Source organism: Aplysia californica, unplaced genomic scaffold (genome assembly GCF_000002075.1).
Source record: "Aplysia californica isolate F4 #8 unplaced genomic scaffold, AplCal3.0 scaffold00374, whole genome shotgun sequence".
Taxonomy (NCBI): Eukaryota; Metazoa; Mollusca; class Gastropoda; order Aplysiida; family Aplysiidae; genus Aplysia; species Aplysia californica.
The window spans coordinates 620,736-638,090 of NW_004797644.1; the positions used below are offsets into that span (position 1 = coordinate 620,736).

The 17,355-nt window shown below is 40.9% G+C and overlaps 1 protein-coding gene across 2 annotated transcripts in view; it reads right to left on the bottom strand.

Annotated features, from left to right (window-relative positions):
• Positions 1–17,355, bottom strand: part of LOC101859800 (mucin-19) — a 55,902-nt gene that overhangs the window by 23,375 nt on the left and 15,172 nt on the right. Inside the window, exons 2-8 of one of the 2 annotated variants that reach the window (XM_013085444.2) lie at positions 11,434–11,685; positions 8,773–8,926; positions 7,563–7,631; positions 4,407–5,168; positions 2,097–2,207; positions 1,614–1,748; positions 362–608 (exon numbers count right to left, since the gene is read on the bottom strand). In XM_013085444.2, coding sequence (XP_012940898.1) covers positions 362–608; positions 1,614–1,748; positions 2,097–2,207; positions 4,407–5,168; positions 7,563–7,631; positions 8,773–8,926; positions 11,434–11,529 — 1,574 coding nt within the window. In that variant the 5' untranslated portion in view covers positions 11,530–11,685. The remainder of the gene's footprint in view (positions 1–361; positions 609–1,613; positions 1,749–2,096; positions 2,208–4,406; positions 5,169–7,562; positions 7,632–8,772; positions 8,927–11,433; positions 11,686–17,355) is intronic. The other variant, XM_005103487.3, reaches the window with a different exon arrangement.

Below are 17,355 nucleotides of genomic sequence, written 5' to 3' on the forward strand. Positions count from 1 at the left end.
ATTTTTTTATAGGAAAGAAGGAGCAAACCACACCAAAGCATCCGCCAACAAACCCACATTGGGGGGGGGGGGGGGGGGGAAATAGGGGCAGAAGTTGCACATTACATTGCTCCCTTCCAAACGCAAGCTTTACTTTGTTCTGAAAAACGTTGCACATTTGCTCCCTTCCAGGCATGTTTGACCTTGTTTCAACAGACACATTACTAAAACGTTATTTTAGAAAGAGTTTTATGGCATTTGCAACACAATTGTTATATATCACATAAGTGTCGAGGTATAGAGAAGTAATAAAAACAAACAAAAAAAGGAAGAGAGATTAGGATGATAGACATTTGATAGGAAACAACAAGAGTTGACAAACCTGCAAGAGGAGCTGGGGCAGGAAGGAACAGCGGGGTTGCGCATCATGCTCCTCAGGCAACCATGACACCTCAAAGGCTCTCTCGACGAGCTACTGCGGCACGACCCCATCTGACCTTGATCTCTTGGCACGGGCAGGCTAAAGGTCATCCCGTCCTGACCGAAGACAGTCTCGACCATCTCCTCCATGGAGTGACGGTGCTGCCTCCGGTGGAAAGGGACGTCAGAATCCTCCGATCTCATCAAGTCTGTGAACAAACAAACAAACAAGAAAATCAGAACTTTCTAAACTCATAAAGTCTAGGAACAAACTCCTTCAACACTTTGCCATCACAAGGCTCATATAGTAAAAACCCTTGAAATCAAAGGCAGAGGCATTTTGGGGAAAATCGAAAGAAACTGGGAGGTAAACATTGTCGATCGGCGAGAAGAGATGGCAAAGTATTAATCAGCATTTCTCAGTAAAATCCACACATAAATGTGTTTTTATTGAACAAAGGTGTTGAGTCAAAAATACAATACTTCGATTAAAAATGCCAAACCATTGGGAAAAATGCAGATTTCTAGAAAATGTATTTCGACGAGAGTTTGATTTCACCACGATGCCTCATAAATTTATTTTTTAAACCTAAGAAGAGAACTTCGCTTTGAACTGCATTAAAGCTGCACACACGTTTTTGGGTCCAGGTTCAGGTCAGACAATGGTTTGGGAGTTTTAAGAAACTTACCTTGAAAATTGTGTGTTAACTTGAAAGGAAGTACTTTAAAAATCCTATTTCAAAGAGATTTAGCTTTTAAAAATGGTTCTTCAAATAGCCTGTTTCACTCGAATTTGCCATTTTATGATTTTTAATGGGACACTAAAGCTTTAAAAGAACAAGCTTTAAGATGATGCCAATAACTCCACATGTCAAAAAAAAAAAGAGCGCCTGATTCCACCGTGTGTGCGATGTATGTCACAAAAGATCTCAGTCAAACAGTATGTCTTCCATTTATTAGTTTTATTATAACTGGAATTATTTTAAAAAACAAAGACATGCCCAAACTCTCCCATGCATACAAATCCAACTAGTAACATCAACTTGAGTAACATCTCGCTCTCATCCTGTCTCACTGGGCGATTTGTCAACAGAAAATAGGATTTGCAAAATGGAAAAGCGGTACTGATTAACACACTTCCTGTGTGTTAATCCACGAGAAAATATAGTTCCAGACACACTGTTTGACCCCAATCGGGATGCCGAGACACTGACCTGAGAGAGTCCCCGAGAAGTTCCGCACCGCTGGCATGTCCTCCATACTGGCGGGGTCAGTCGAGTCTGCCACGGGCTCGCTTGGCCAGGTTCTGTGTCCACTTGGATTGTCAGACGGGGCAAGAATATCAACATCTTTCAAAAAAAAGAAAAGGAAAGGAAAAAAAAAAGCTTGAATGTCACAGCAATCTTTGAGAGAGACAGAAAGACACGACACATGGACAAGAATGCCTCTTAATTCTTCGGGCGTCTGTTTTAACTCCTTCAAAACGACTACACAGAGTAAGACCCTGGACCATACGCCATTGTAAAGAGAGACGTATGAGGAAGTGTTGCACAAAGCAGTTGAAAAATAAAATAAGTTGTTTTTTTTAAAGCATTTTCTCAAGAGGAAAATACAAAACTTCCTCCTTGGTTCTGAATGAAACCTGTATAAGGGAAGTTGGGGGAGGGGAAAAGAAACGTTCATTTCTTTCCACAAACCTCGGAGGATTCTGGTGGTGCGGGATCTCTCGCTTCCAGGGGCACGTTCGAATGCGGCATCGCCATGGGCGCGCTCGTACTCAACAGCACAGAAGTTACTAGGGAGGTCCTCTGCAGACAAGAAGCGACAGTGCACGGTCACACACACACGTGCCTACCGATTTACAGTTTACATTATTATATCAGTTTTTAACCCTTTGAGCCCTCGCCACCTTTACAAAAGTGGCACGAAAAACTGCCCGTATGCATAGCCACCAGTACACCAGTGGCACGTAAAACTGCCCGCATACCTAGCCACCACTCCAGTGGTGAGACATGGTGGAGCTTTCGATCCCCAGTCAGAATGTTATGTCGAGAGAGAAAAAAGTTAAGTTTTAGTAGAGGTTTTACGCCGCAAGCAACTGCATAAGGTCATATGAGTGCCAAGGGGTGGATGCCAACGGACGTCCTTACAGGGAATCAGACTTACTCCGCTCACCTCTCTAGCTTCAACAGCACAAAGTTTGCTTCTATTATCACGGCACCCCTGAAATAGTGGGTCACAAGAGTGTGACAAACATTCAAAAGAAGTAGAAGACAAATGACGATAGTAAGGATTTGGAAAGAAAAAGCAGCAGTTCAATGTTGCAGTTCAGGCACAGGTATGAGCATGATATTGATGAATCTCAGATACACTATTTGTCAACCAAAGTGCAACTAATCGTAGGCCAGCTGCTCGTATGTAAAGTAAAGTTGTTCCCACATCAAATCCAGACACTGGGGATTGCTTTGTTAGTGGGACAACTTCCTGGGCCTTCTGTATATTGTGGTAGGGTGGCCAGATCCTTTCCACGCCGCCTTTACTTCCCCAACTCGAAGTCAGGTACGCATTACTGCTGGGTGGGCAGGAGGGGGAAAAAGAAATCTGAGTCTGAACGGAGGCTCATATGTACTGAGCCCAAAATAATTAATTTTTAAAAAACTGATGTTGCTCAATCTATGGTATTTGTTGTACATGCTCAAGAAATTGTTCATTGAAATGCAAATTCAAAATTATGCATAGCTGCCACTCGGGAATTTCAAAAAAGGAGGAAATTCATGCGAAGGCGGACACGCGCTCTCCGAAGGCCGGAGTAAAACCAGTGAGATCCAGAGGCAATATATACAGGAAAATCTAGCCTATGGTTTTCGAAGGGAAAACTGTCATATTTATTAACCATAGGCAACTGAATTAAAATGTATTTGAAAAAAACAACAACAAAAAACAACAAAGGCACTATCACTAAGTAGACTACCAAGCATTTGAGTCAATTTGACACAGTTTGGACTTGGTGACTAAAAATCCAGTGTTTGTTGCAAGCTGGCGTCTTATAAAAAGATTTCTTTCACTTTAATAAACTTGTACATCGATGTAGAGCGCGCGCAGTATTGGATCAAGGAGGCAACACCTTTGCCGCTGTACTGAGCACTCCTGTACAATTGCGGTCCCGTTTGCACTTCTTAGATAGTAGTCCCTCTGTAGAGTGTAGATCTAACCTGAATTAAAATTATAGCCTAGGCTATCTAATCTAGATCTAGAATCTAGATATCTAAATATGTGTAAATCTAGATTATATCTAGAGATAGATTATCTAGATCTAGATCTAGATCTAGATCCACTTCAACAGCCACAATAGCCTTCATGTAAACAAACGGGACCGCAATTGTACAGGAGTGCCGCGGGCCGCGATTTCTTTATCGCACCAAACGCAAAGTGCAGCAAGCGGAGCTCCTTTTATTTTTGCATTCTGCATCAATATCTCTCGAATTTCTGCCATTTCCAATGACAACTCGGCGCGCTAACGTTCCGATGCCAGATCGACACTTTGTTGCTCCACAATAAACAAAGTGAAACTAACGCTAAGCCTAGAAGAACGGAAGTAGAAAGCTACGGGCGGACATGCGCAAGCTTCGTTTTCGTCTCTCTCCCGGTTCGGTGTTTTCCGCGTGTAAAAAAGTATCGCAATTTGCGGCCGAGAGCGGCCCAGCGGAGGAAGGAGGAAAGTAGCGGGAAAAGCTAGATGAAGCGGAGTTTCCGCTATTTAGCGGGAAAGTGGCAGCTATGATTATGAAAAAAGCAAGAAAAGATACGTAACGCAAGTACAATTGTTAAAAGAATGAAACAGGTTTTTTTTCTCTGTCCTGAAATATTTCACTTTCTGGGCTCAGCACATCTGAAAAGCTTGCTGACAAAATATATATTTTAAAATAGCCTTATTTTTTTCTTTCCTTGTCATCACATACAAGCTATCAATAGTGTATTATCAAATATAGACAAGAACTTTGCATCACCTTCAGTCAACAGAACCCCATCTTCACCGAGACCATGTTCAGGAGATGGCGAGTGCAGCCGAAGGGGAACGTCCGGGTAGCAGGGAACATCAAACCGAGGCTCCATCGCTGAGGAACCCAGGATCGATGAGGATATGGGCGTGGACCGAGGACCAGAATGCGGGGGTTCAATCATTTGCGTCCCAATTGGGGCCCGTGGTGGCAACGGTGGCATAGCTGTTGGCTGCCTCCCACAACTCTGTTCTCCGTCGCCCAAGAGGTTGAAGATGTCAAACCTGCCGCGCTCCCTCTGGGATCTGGGTCGAACCGCCCAGGGTTGATGATAGCGGGGGATAAATCGATCGGGAGAGCCGTTCCTTTCGTCCGGGTCAGGAAGGTTGAAAAGTTTGAACGGGTTCATCGGATCCCAGGCGTCGTTCGACGAGCTGTTCGGCTCAAACTCCAGGAAATCGGGATGCGGAGAAGACGGCGAGGAAGACTGATGGCTCTCCACTCCGTAAGTGCTTTCCCTCTCCGCGCCACCACCCGCGCCCGCCTCAAGACGGGGCCGTCCCGACCGCCTGGCCGAGTTGGCAGACTCGCCCTCCTCGCTGCTGCTGGATGACTGCGCCCCCGACAGACGGGCAGGGCCGGATGAACGACGCTGGCCCCCGCAGGCCGCCCCGGTCAAGGATGTAGAGGGCTCGGTGTCCTCCAGCAGACCAGAGAGGTGGTTCAGAATCCCTGGCATGTTGCAGTCAATGACCGGGCTGGACTTGGCATCTGGAAAAACAAGAGGGCAGAATAACAATTAAACAGCAATAACTAAGAATTGTGAGGCATCGCGGTGAAATCAGGCGCTCGTCAAAATTATAAAATCAAAGACGTCACCATTTTTCCCCGATTTGACAATTTTTATTGAAGTTTTTTATAGCTCAAAACATCTTTTAAATCCATTGAAAAACACATGTCTGTGTGGATTTTAAAGAGAAAAATTTTGATTAAGGGCATAAAACAGTAATGGAAACTGATCAGTCCAAAATTTACTGAACTTTTCGCATGCGGGCTATACGGATTTGGAAAAATACACTTATTCAATTGTAGATTAGTACACATAGCAGAATGACTCACCATTGAAAAGACACTTATGGAAAATGAAGGAGCAAATCAAAATAACGGATTTCCGTCAATATATGGAAAATTTCCATCCCTGATAAAAAGATAAATTTTTAGTTTCCAAGAACTCAAAGTTATGAAACTCACCAAACTTTGGTGGCCATTTTCTCGCGAATTCTACCTCTGAAACCATGGGACACAAACTCTACCTTCTTCAATCCCTAATATTTTAAATTCTATTCAAAACAGATGGGCATTTTCAAACTGGAAAGAGATGAGCCGATACTGGAGAACATGGCCAATGACAGACAAGCGTGGCATGGGCTGCTCTCCGCCTTATGTACCTGACGGTATAGGGAGAAAGTAAGTAAAAAAACCCTAGAACACTCAGAAACATTCTTACTTTCCCTTAGAGCACACATTGTAACCAGCTGACTAAGCACTCAAACATTCAACGAAGGAAGTTGTTAGGGGACTGCGCAGTCGCCTAGCGCTGCTTTTGGCACTGGGGGACTGCAAAGAAACAACCTTTGACCTTTGGATCGAGGTCAACAAGCCATCATTAGAAATCAACAACATTTAAATTTCCTCCCATGACAAATTGACAACATGATGTCTGATTTGACTGTTGGCGATGTTTTTGGCCGCTATGATGTTCTGCTTGAAAAAAATTAATGAGTATGGTAGAGTCACCCGCTGTTTTTTTTTTTGTGTGAAAGGCGAATGTCGAAAGGTTTGTTGATCCAATAGAATTGACGTAGTGTAGATCTAGATCTAGATCTAGATCTAGACAGATCTAGATCTAGACTAATCTAGATCTAATCTAGATCTAGATCTAGCCTATAATATTGTAATAGTTCGTACATTGTAGATCTAGATCTAGATCCTACTGATACATAGATCTAGATCTAGTAACTATTAAGTTAAAGGGTGTGGTTGGAGAATCTAGAGCCAAACAAAGTTTATTTAAGGATAATTTATAATTTATGTCGACAGGTTTGTTGATCTAGAATAGGATCTATCTTGATTAGATCTAGAGATCTAGATTCTATATATCTAGATCTATTAGTAGTGCTACTTATGACTTAGACTTTATAGACTACACTACATGGTAAGCCTACACTTCTTTAATTTAAAAATTTGTAGTCTGTGTCTATAATATATAAAATCTACTCCTAGATCTAGATCTAGATCTAGATCTAGTTTAGTAATACCAAAGATTCTCAACTACCAGGATATTGCAATGGAACTTGTAAGGGGACTGCACAAAAACTGAAAACATAAGCGAAATAGATCTAGATCTAGATCTAGATAGAGCGGAAACGAAAAAAACGGGTGAGAATATTATGTGGAGTATTCTCACCCAGCCCAAAGAAGGATTACAGTACCTTGGAAGTAGAGAATCTTTAGAAATACTAGTACTAGACCTACTACTAGGCCTAGATCTAGATCTAAACTAGATCTAGATCTAGGCCTAGATATTATATACACAGACTGTGGGTTTTTTAATTGAAGAAGAGTAGACCTACTATGTAGTGTAGTCTACAGTCTATGTCATAAGTAAGTACAACTAGATCTAATCTAGATTCTAGATCTAGATCTAGATAGATCAACAAACCTATCTTCATAGTTAATAAATTCGCCTTAAATAAACAGTGTTTGGCTCTAGATATAGATTCTCCCACCATACTAATTAACTTAACTGACTTAACTAGATTTAGATATAATGTATCAGTAGGATCTAGATCTGTCCGATGATGGCTTGTTGAACTCGATCTAAAGGTCAAAGGTTGTTTCTTTGCAGTCCCCCAGTGCCAAAAGCAGCGCTAGGCGACTGTACAGTCCCCTAACAACTTCCTTCAACAAACTGACAAGATCTTTTACCATCTATAGCAGGCCAAAAAAAACCCACCAAAAAAAAGAGGAACAAAATAGCACAACTAACCCATTAGAAGGGCATTATCTTTTAACCACAAATTATTAAAATCTTTCACTCAAAAAAAAAAAGGTATAAAATATAATATTTACTTAAAAAAAAAAAAAAAAGAAAACTCTCCTTACCTTCGCTAGTCTCCTCTGCCTCCATAGCTCCTTCCCCACTCCATGTTGAGTCAAGGTCCTGGTACAACGCTGGGGAAAGTTCAAACAACAACAGTGTCAAGGACTGGGGGCAAATAGGGTGAAAAATAGTTTATGTGAAGAGAAGGCTTTTACCATTCGGAAAGGGGGCGGCAGCTCTCGTGGTCTAGAGGTTACAGTGTTCACCTCTCATTCAATAGGTCCCGAGTTCTAAACCTGACAGCGACGGACAATTTTCTTCTTTTACCTCCTTTCCTGCTCTCTAGCTGTGTTCTGCCGTCTGCTTTTGTCTTTACTTTCTTCCCCCACCCAATCCCCCCTTGCCCCCTCTTCTGGGCTCCTACCTCTGTGTGCAACCATTCTACTGCTACTCCTTGGCTCCTTACTGCTGTCTTTCAGCCACACTACTGTTCTTAGGGTAGGTAAAATTTAACACATAGCCTGCTTGGATAAGGGTGAAAAATCTCGGAGGTCCCGTGCGCAAGTTGCGCATGTTAAAGATCCCTTGGTGGTGATAAAATCAATAAGAGTAGACTTCCGCCACTACTCTGGCAAAATTCAAAATTAATTCCTATCTAAAAAGTGTTTAATGTGTCCCACACACTCTTATGAACTTATGCAGTTGCGAGCACTGTAAAACACTTACCAAAACATTTTCTACATTTTGGCAGCAAAACAATGAGGTAATTTAAGTGCCAAAGATCAGAGGTGTACAGTGTTACAAAAAAGCAACAAACACGAAAAAGAAGGAGGACAAATAAGGGTGATAGATGTTTGATAGGAAAGAAGGAGCAAACCACACCAGGGCACCCACCGACCACCAACAAAAATTATTTAAAGAAAGAGAAGGCTTTAAATAAGTTCTACATTTTGGCAGCAAAACAACTTCTGGCTTGCACTGTACGTTTCCCCGGAAGTTAAGATTGGCTCAGAACACTATATGGTCTGCTGGGGTAATGATATCGATTATAAAGCCCATTGAGCTTGCTGTTAAGCAGGAATTTACGCCATACAGATGCTACCTATCTGATTATTAATATTATTACTTGCATCTTTACCATCATAGACTCAAAAAGAAGCATAACAAGAAGTAACTGGTGAGAGAAGGCTTGCTTACTGTCATGAAACCTTTTGACTTAAGTTGTGCAAATTAACAACTCTCGCTTTTTTTCCCTCCTACCCCGCCACAAACCTGTGGTAGCTTCTTCCGCCGCTGCTTCAGCGACTATGATGAAGTTCATGTCGTCACTGGAGCTGGGAGGAGCCTCGCACTCTACCGTATCCATGGTGGGCGCTGACGTCTCCTCCACGAGAACAAGACTCGCGTCACCCGACTCCGTCTCACTCTGTCAAATTGAGACAATTTGAGCGCAATAGTATATATAATAATATAAAGGTTGGGGTGTCTGGTCAACTTTATAAAAGGGGATTGGGGGGGGCTCAATATCAATATTACAATATATTGCTTTTTTTTTTCCTCTTGTAAAAAAGTAAGATACACATTACTTTGTTCTTTTGGCAGTGCTTTAAAGTTGGTACAATGAACAATGGTCAAATTTTAATTTCTATGATTTTTCTTTCCATTAGTTTCAGAAAAAGGTTTTATTTTGAAAGAGGCTACTTAAGGACGGCTAGACTGGCAGTCCCATGAATCATAAAAATAGAAATCAACAAACATTTAACACATTTTATACCAATGACAATGAAAAACAAAATTTTCATTGAAATTGCTTTAAAATGGACTTAATGAAAATAGAGTAAATTCTAAGAACTATGCTTTTTAAATTTTAGAAATCCAGTGATAAATAAAAATGTTATTGGGATTTTTATTTGAAAAATGTTGGAGGACCTTCATATAGGAAAAAATCGCCAAAATGTGGGACATGTCTTGATATATTTTGAGGAAAAACTGTTCATAAGTCAGTAATGAATTGGAGCATATGAATGAAACTTGGCATCTTCATGTGATTTTTAGTGCAGAATGTAGTTCTGTTATCACTTTTTTGATGTCTTTATCACTTTGGATCTTAAAGACTGATATTTGCGTGAAATTTGTTGAATTGCGTGACACTGTTTTTACCGCGACGCGATCACCCCTTCTAAAACTCAGTAAAGCGCTATCAGGAAAACCCGCGATGTAGTCATCGGTGACCTATTTAGTTATAGGCAGCCAATCACATGCCGCCTAGCGATCACGCGTCTCTTGTATGACGGCACCTCGCATTTGGAATGCGTGATCTAGTTTCCAGCTCTAGTGTTTTATCAATGGATGGGTGGTAATTTTAAGTTGGTACGTAAAATGTACTGAACGCAGAGATCTGAAATTTTACAGCAATAAAGAGGACATGTGGGGCGCTTGTGTGGTCGGCGATCAACCCGCAGCTCCACTTAGTTTTCGAACCGCAGAGGAAATTCGCACAAACACGGCAATATCTCCAGTTCTAGTAATCGTTCGGGAATGTACGCTGGCATGTCGTTAGTTTAACCTTTCCTCTGATTGCAGGGTTGGTGATTTTTATGATTTTTTTTATAAAAATCAAAAAAATCGATTTTTTTTATTTAAATCAGATTTTTTTTATTTAAACCGGATTTTTTTTTTTTTTTTTTTTTAAATGTCGACACAGTTTGGGATTTTTGGTGGCTAAAAGTATGTTCTTTTAGTGCAAAATGCATTGTCTTTATTTTAACTAATGATTAATTTAAGCAACTGCAATTTTAGAAAGCCTTAATCTGCTATATCAGTGAATTATGGCTACAGACAAAAAATGAAGAAAATGTCAGTCTAAAAGGAAGGGGGGGGGGGGGGGGGGGGGAGAGGGTAATTATGCATAGATAAACTTGCATTTTGTTTTTTATTACAGTGTGTGTGTGAGCACGCGCTTGTGTTTGTCTAAAAAGAAAAAGAAAATGCTAATTTCAATTATGAAAAAAAGTAAATTGAATACTGTATTATTTTACTACTTACAGTGACAGGGGGGGAAAGCAGACTTTTAAGCATGATTATATTAGTCTACTAAACCTTATATCTGTTTTATAAAACCAAGGAAAGGAATTCTGAATGTTTAAAGATGTAAAAACAGAAAACATTTTTTTAAAGTGATTTAAATCACTGAGTTTTATTTTTAAAATCAAGTTGATTTAAATTTTTAAAAAATCAACTGATTTAAATCAACCCAACCCTGGTTTTCAATTATGAAAAAAAAAGTAAATTGAGAACTGTATTATTTTACAGTGACAGGGGGGAAAGCAAACTTTTAAGCATGATTATATTAGTCTACTAAACCTTATATCCGTTTAAAATAAAACCAAGGAAAGGAATTCTGAAAGTTTAAATATGTAAAAACTGAATACATTTTTTTGAAAAGTGATTTAAATCACTGATTTTTATTTTTAAAATCAAATTGATTAAAATTCTTAAAAAATCAACTGATTTAAATCAACCCAGCTCTGATTTCAATTATGGAAAAAAAAGTAAATTGAATACTGTATTATTTTACAGTCAAAGGGGGGAAATCAGACTTTTAAGCATGATTATATTAGTCTACTGAGCCTTATATCTGTTTTATGAAACCAAGGAAAGGAATTCTGAATGTTGAAATGTGTAAAAACCGAATAAAAATTAAAAAATTTTTTAAGTGATTTAAATCACTGATTTTTATTTTAAAAATCAAGTGCCGAGTTTCATTTATTTTCGTCCAGGAGTTTTCCCGTAACTATACTATGCAGAAGAGAATCACTTCTGATTCCAAGCGGCCCAAAAATTACCCCTCACGCGGAGGCCGATTTCCAGCCCAAGGCGCAGCGAGCGATTGGCATTGCTACATTTTACTTCATAAAAAGTTCACTTGCTCACCTGTTTCCTTGTCTCTAAATCCACTGGAGGTGAGGGTAGCCAAGCCATGGGCATCACCCCAGAGGCAGATGCACTCGCCCCTTCCTCTTCCTCCATCGTCACAGCTGATGACAATGTCAAAATGGAATGGAGAAGACTGAGCAAAGCAGTCCTTTCAAGGTCGTTGTATCTTCACTAAGCCTAAACACTCATCATCGCATTTCTCTGCTCAGTCCACAGTCTCAGATTTTGCGTGTACTCTCTCCTGGATCACTAGAGAAAAACAAGACAAAATAATTGATAAAAAACTTGATTTTTTTAAATCCGAAAAAGAACATTCAAATTCAAAAATAAAAGGCAGTAGTGTACTGTTAGTTGATATTCAGTGGGGTTCATTTTATCCTAATTTGATGTTTTGCAGCTAGGTTGCATCCCTACTCTTTGTGTAGCCTATTTCAAAATTCGGACTCGAGTCCGAATAACATTTTTTCATATTCGGACTCAAGTCCGAATATGAAAAAATGTTATTCAAACTCGGGTCCGGGAAAAAAGGAAGTGTCTTCGTTCTATAGATCTAACGTTCAGTGCTTCCAATTTTCCGCCATTTTTTAGTTTCCCCCACACCTTATCTGCCGATCCGATGCCCGCCGCCTCATTGATTCGCGCCCCCCCCCCCCCCCCCCAGGTTCCCACTTTTTTTGTGGGAGAAAAAGGGTAAATTTGAGATTAGCAGACCACCTGGCACCTGCATATTATGAGCTGTGTAAAAAAAAAAAGACCGATTCGTTCAAATACACAAGCCTGTGTTACCTCGATTGTTTACCAAGCGGAGAATGAGGTGACAATGAAGTCGAACAAACGGGCCTCTTTATTGAGCCAATATACAGAGCGAAAATCCATTTCGGAGAAACTACCGCACGACTAAAATGTTATATATAAAGAAAGTGGTGGCGGAGGGCGATTCACTCAGGAGGTGCGGTTGAGTAGAGAGAGAGAGAAAGGAGAAAGAAAGAGAGATATCTATAGAGAAGGGGTGAGGAGAAAGAGCGCGCGCGCACACACACACGCGCGCGCGCACACCGCAAGCAGTCGGCGATGAAACCAACCTCGCGTCCCCGCCCAGTGTGCTCGCCGCAGGCCCATGGCGAGGGAAACCCCGCGCAGCGCCACAAATAGATGGCTGAAATACGTCATCTATATTTCTGCCAATCACAGAGATTTGCTACATGCTCACTGTAGTGTAGCTTCACCCAATATTATTATAATATAGATTGATATAGGATTCTTGCTATCTAACCGTCATTAAGTACGGCTGCTGGTCTAGCCGTCATTAAGTACGGCTAGAAGTCTAGCCGTACTTAAATACGGTAGACTGCCAGTCTAACTGTACTTAAGTATGGCTAGACTTCAAGTCTAGCCGTCAAGTCTAGCCGTCATTAAGTACGGCTAGCCTCTTCCTTTTCTGTTATCACAGTGTAGAATTCTAGCAATGACCAATGAAAACCTTTTTTATTTCAGAAAGTGTTTGCAAATAGGTGCATTTTGTAGCTCTATCTCCACAGAGCATAGAACTTTTTGAATTTTTGAAATCCATCAATAAACAAAAAAAGTTACGAATTTTTTAATCAATTAATTTTTGGTACACTTTTATATAATGAAAAAACCCCAAAATATGGGACGTTCTTTGGCGAGTTTTGAGACAATATTCTTCATAACTCGGTCATTTCTCGGAGTATTTAAATGAAATTTGGCAACTTAGTACATTTTCTAGTGCAGAATCTAGTCCTGCTTTCAGATTTGTCATAGCTATCCTACTTTTTGAGTTATGAAGACGTTTATAGGTAAAAATGTGGCGGTTTTCTGTGCGTTTTGAGACAATATTTGTCATAGCTCGCCTATTTCTTGGAGTATGTAAATGAAACTTGGCAGTCTAGTACAGTTTTTAATGCAGAATCTAGTCAAGCTGTCAGATTTTTAATATCTATAATACAATTTGAGTTGTAAAGACATTAACAGGTAAAAAAGTGGCGTTCTTTACAGATTTACAAAGATTATCAGTCATATCTTCTCCCAAAGTCATGATATTTGAATGAAACTTGGCAACATAAAAGGTTCCTCCTTGCCAAGCAATGCTTTGGATCAATTTGTTACAAAAATGTAAGTAGAGAGCTGGATTTATTAGACTAATAAATCCAGTTCTCTACTAGTAAAAGCATGCACTTTGTTATAGAAAATAAGATCGTCTCTGTGTATCCATTGTTGGACAGTGTCCTATTGTGTGGTAGATTAAGATGTGTTTAGATAGTATAGTTTACAAGTCACGGGAATATTTTGCATGTGTAGGCTACAACTCATACTATAAATGTAACATATTAACACCCCCCACCCCCCCACCTCTCTCTCTCTCTCACGCGCACACACACACATGCACGCGCGCGCTCTTACGCACGCACGCGTGAACGATAACAATGTATGAGCGGGACTATCTTCCCAGACTGGACTAAATAAGTACCATACTCTTTAATACAATCTTAATGCCTCACTTTCCCAAACAGAGCACACAGGACGAGTCCAAGTGTTTGCTTTCCCAAGAAGGGGGAATAGGCTTTCATAACGCAAACACGATGCCATACCACATCTCAAGATGTTTGCTTTTCCGTTTCTATTCTTCTTTCATGCGATCAAGCTAATAAAAATGACTACATCTATTGTATTGTGACTAAAATGCAACAAAAACGCAAGTTATCAAGGCCCCCGTTTAGTTTTCAAGTACGAAGTGACTATTCGGACTCGAGTCCGAATATGAAAAAATGTTATTCGGACTCTGATTCTTGTCCAGCATGACATCACTGCCGACTTCCTGTGCCTCGTGACTCCGGCTTCCTGTCCTGCCTCACTCGTGACTCGCCTCAGGCTGGGTAGAGACCGGGATCACTTCGGGCAAAATGGCGTTAAATTGTGCAGGAACCGAGTTTTTAATCTTATAATGAATTTGAGGCCGGCCTGAAAAGTTAGAGCGCTTCTAATAAATGTTTATTTGTCAAGAGGTCATCAGAAGCAATTAAAGATGGCTCGTTAGCGTGTGTCGGGGTCGGATGGGCGGCCTGCACACGTGTGGCTGTGTGTGCGTGTCGGGGAGGGGGGGGGGGGCACTATCGGTCCGGGCGTTGAACGTCGCATACGCGTCAGTCTCCCCCCGGCAACTGATCATTACAATAATAAGCTAGTCTTGACGTAGATCTACGTAATGAATTGTGCGCTGGTCTATGGATTCAAAAGTTGCCGTATGCTCGGCTCTACATAGCAACACAACTTTTTCTTGGTAAAACAATCGAGATAACACAGGCTTGTGTATTTGAACGAATCAGTCTTTTTTTCTACACAGTTCATAATATGCAGGTGCCAGGTGATCTGCTAATCTTCAATTTTACCTTTTTCTACAACAAAGAAAGTGGGAAACTTGGGGGGGGGGGGGGAGGGGCGAATCAATGAGGCGGCGGGCATCGGATCAGCAGATAAGGTGTGGGGGAAACTAAAAAATGGCGGAAAATTGGAAGCACTGAACGTTAGATCTATAGAACGAAGACACTTCCTTTTTTCCCGGACCCAAGTTCGAATAATATTTCTTCATATTCGGACTTTCAAGTATCCTTCCCCCCTTTCCGGTTCACATAAGCGGGGCCTTGTTTGTAGCGCCCGAGGCGACCGATGGCTGATGACGTCACTCAGTGGAAATTTCCCAGCCGCTGGTCGTTCACCCAGCACGCGCAAATGGCAATGCTGCTTTTCGCTTAGTTACTCCCATATTTTTAAAGATGACGCGAAAACCACTAAACACAGAAGCTTGAAATCTTAAGGGAATAAAGAAAAATGATGTACAACGTATCAGTCAGTTTGACAAATCACAGCTCCGAAAAATCTTCAAAGTGCACCACATCAACCACTTTCGCAAACATTTTCGACTGCTTCTAGGATGGTTACAATGTTGTCAAACTGCATACTACGAGATTGACCTCTTTTCTGATTGGCTGCCAAGTTTCATTCATATCCGTTCACGAGAAGCGGCGTGAGAGCGAGTTGAAGACAACAACCTTTGCGTTAGTGCGTCCCACGAAACACCCCCGCTGCGGGGGCCAAAAATCGGCAGAACAAAACGCGCTCGGTGGGCATTGCTAAGAATTCTGTGGTTTAGGGTGAACGCAAAATTGGTTGGCCTAGATCTAGGCTATAACGGTGAACGCGCACCGTGTGAGAATAGCCAAAAGACTCGCCATTCCAAAAATGAGGAAAAACAGGTCTTGTTTCACACCGGCTGAGAATAGCCTACGCTGGCAAGTCTCACCCGGGGTGAGAGGTAGATCGTATTTCTATTTTCACCCCGGGTGAGAATAGCCACTTCCAGAAACAAAACCTAAATCTAAGTCTAAGTAACATAGTTTAAAAAATCCTTTAAAAATAGACTAGATCTAGAGACCTACCCCTAGCCTACACTACACTCCACTAGACACTAGAGATCTAATAATAAACACAAACAAATAACGAAGTGACTATTACTCCGAATGTTCGGAGAAATAGTGCCGATATTTATTTCTCCAAACGGTTTCCGTTCCGGTCTCGTTATTTTTTGCCTATTTATTGCGAGAGTTCAGTGCCAACTTTCATTCTGCTTCTGGTCTGAGAAGGAACACGGCATGGCAAGCCCGCCTACATACAACCTTCGGTAACACCCACCACCACATGCACATGTACACACACAAACTTATACACACACTAACTAAACATGATCAGTGGGCAACTTTTGAACGTATGACGAGCTGAGTTGTGGAGGGAGAGACAGTGTGAGTGACAGAGCGGGTGAAAGGTAGAATTTACGAGTGTATCCACAGGCGACAGCAACTACAAGACGACGACACCGACCCCCCCATGGTTCACAGGGTGCAAGGGAATGAGTGAGATTTTCTTTGTGTGTGCCTGGAAGGAGGGGGTGGGGTGTGAAAGTCATGAGGACGGGGATGAGCCGCGGGAAAGAACACGGGAATTGAACGAATGAGTGAAACTGAAAGAGAGGAACGACTCATGAGCCCTGGAGATAGATCCTGTATTTCTATTTTTGTATACTTTTAACTGTTACTGAATAAAGGCTGAAATAAAGCCCGAAAAACACAAACACTCCTCACTCTCCACTTACACACTTACTACCACACACAGACACACTCACACACACACATGAATAGACACACACACACACACACACACACACACACACACACACACACAGGAGCAAATTTTTGGGTCTATATCTATAAATTCAATTTTCAAGAGCTAGTCTAGAGGTTTTTAGATGAGTGTAAAAACGTGAAAAAGAAAGGTTTCACAACAGAATGAAATCAAAATTAGTCGAACAGCCCATAAACTACCACAAAAATAAACAAATAAGGGTGTGTGTCAACCTGTCCGAAGAAAATTGCCTGTTTTAACCCTAAAAGTGCGTAATTTTTTTTTTTTTAAGTACAGGATATTACATGTAAATTATGGAATCACACACATTAAGGGGCTTGCCAGTGTCAGTACATGTAATTGGTTTTGGTGGAACGTACGCTCTAACATAAAACATTTAAATCTATATATATACATGTATATATATATTTAGAATCTAATGAAGGAAGGAACATCAAATTAAATGACATTACACTATGCAACATCCCCCCCCCCTCCTTTCCCCACAAAAAAATGGTAGAAAAACAACACATCAGAACAGTCACATGAAAAAAAATCTGCACATCTATCACATACACATCATATAGTGTCTACGAGGTAAAATGAACGTTACTGTAACGTATTCAACAATCACGTGGTGACAACAAGTGAGAAAGAGACTTAGTGAAGCTAGTGAACTTTCTTTCAAAAGTAAAGAGGTTTCGGTTTCTTTCTTTTTTTTTTTTT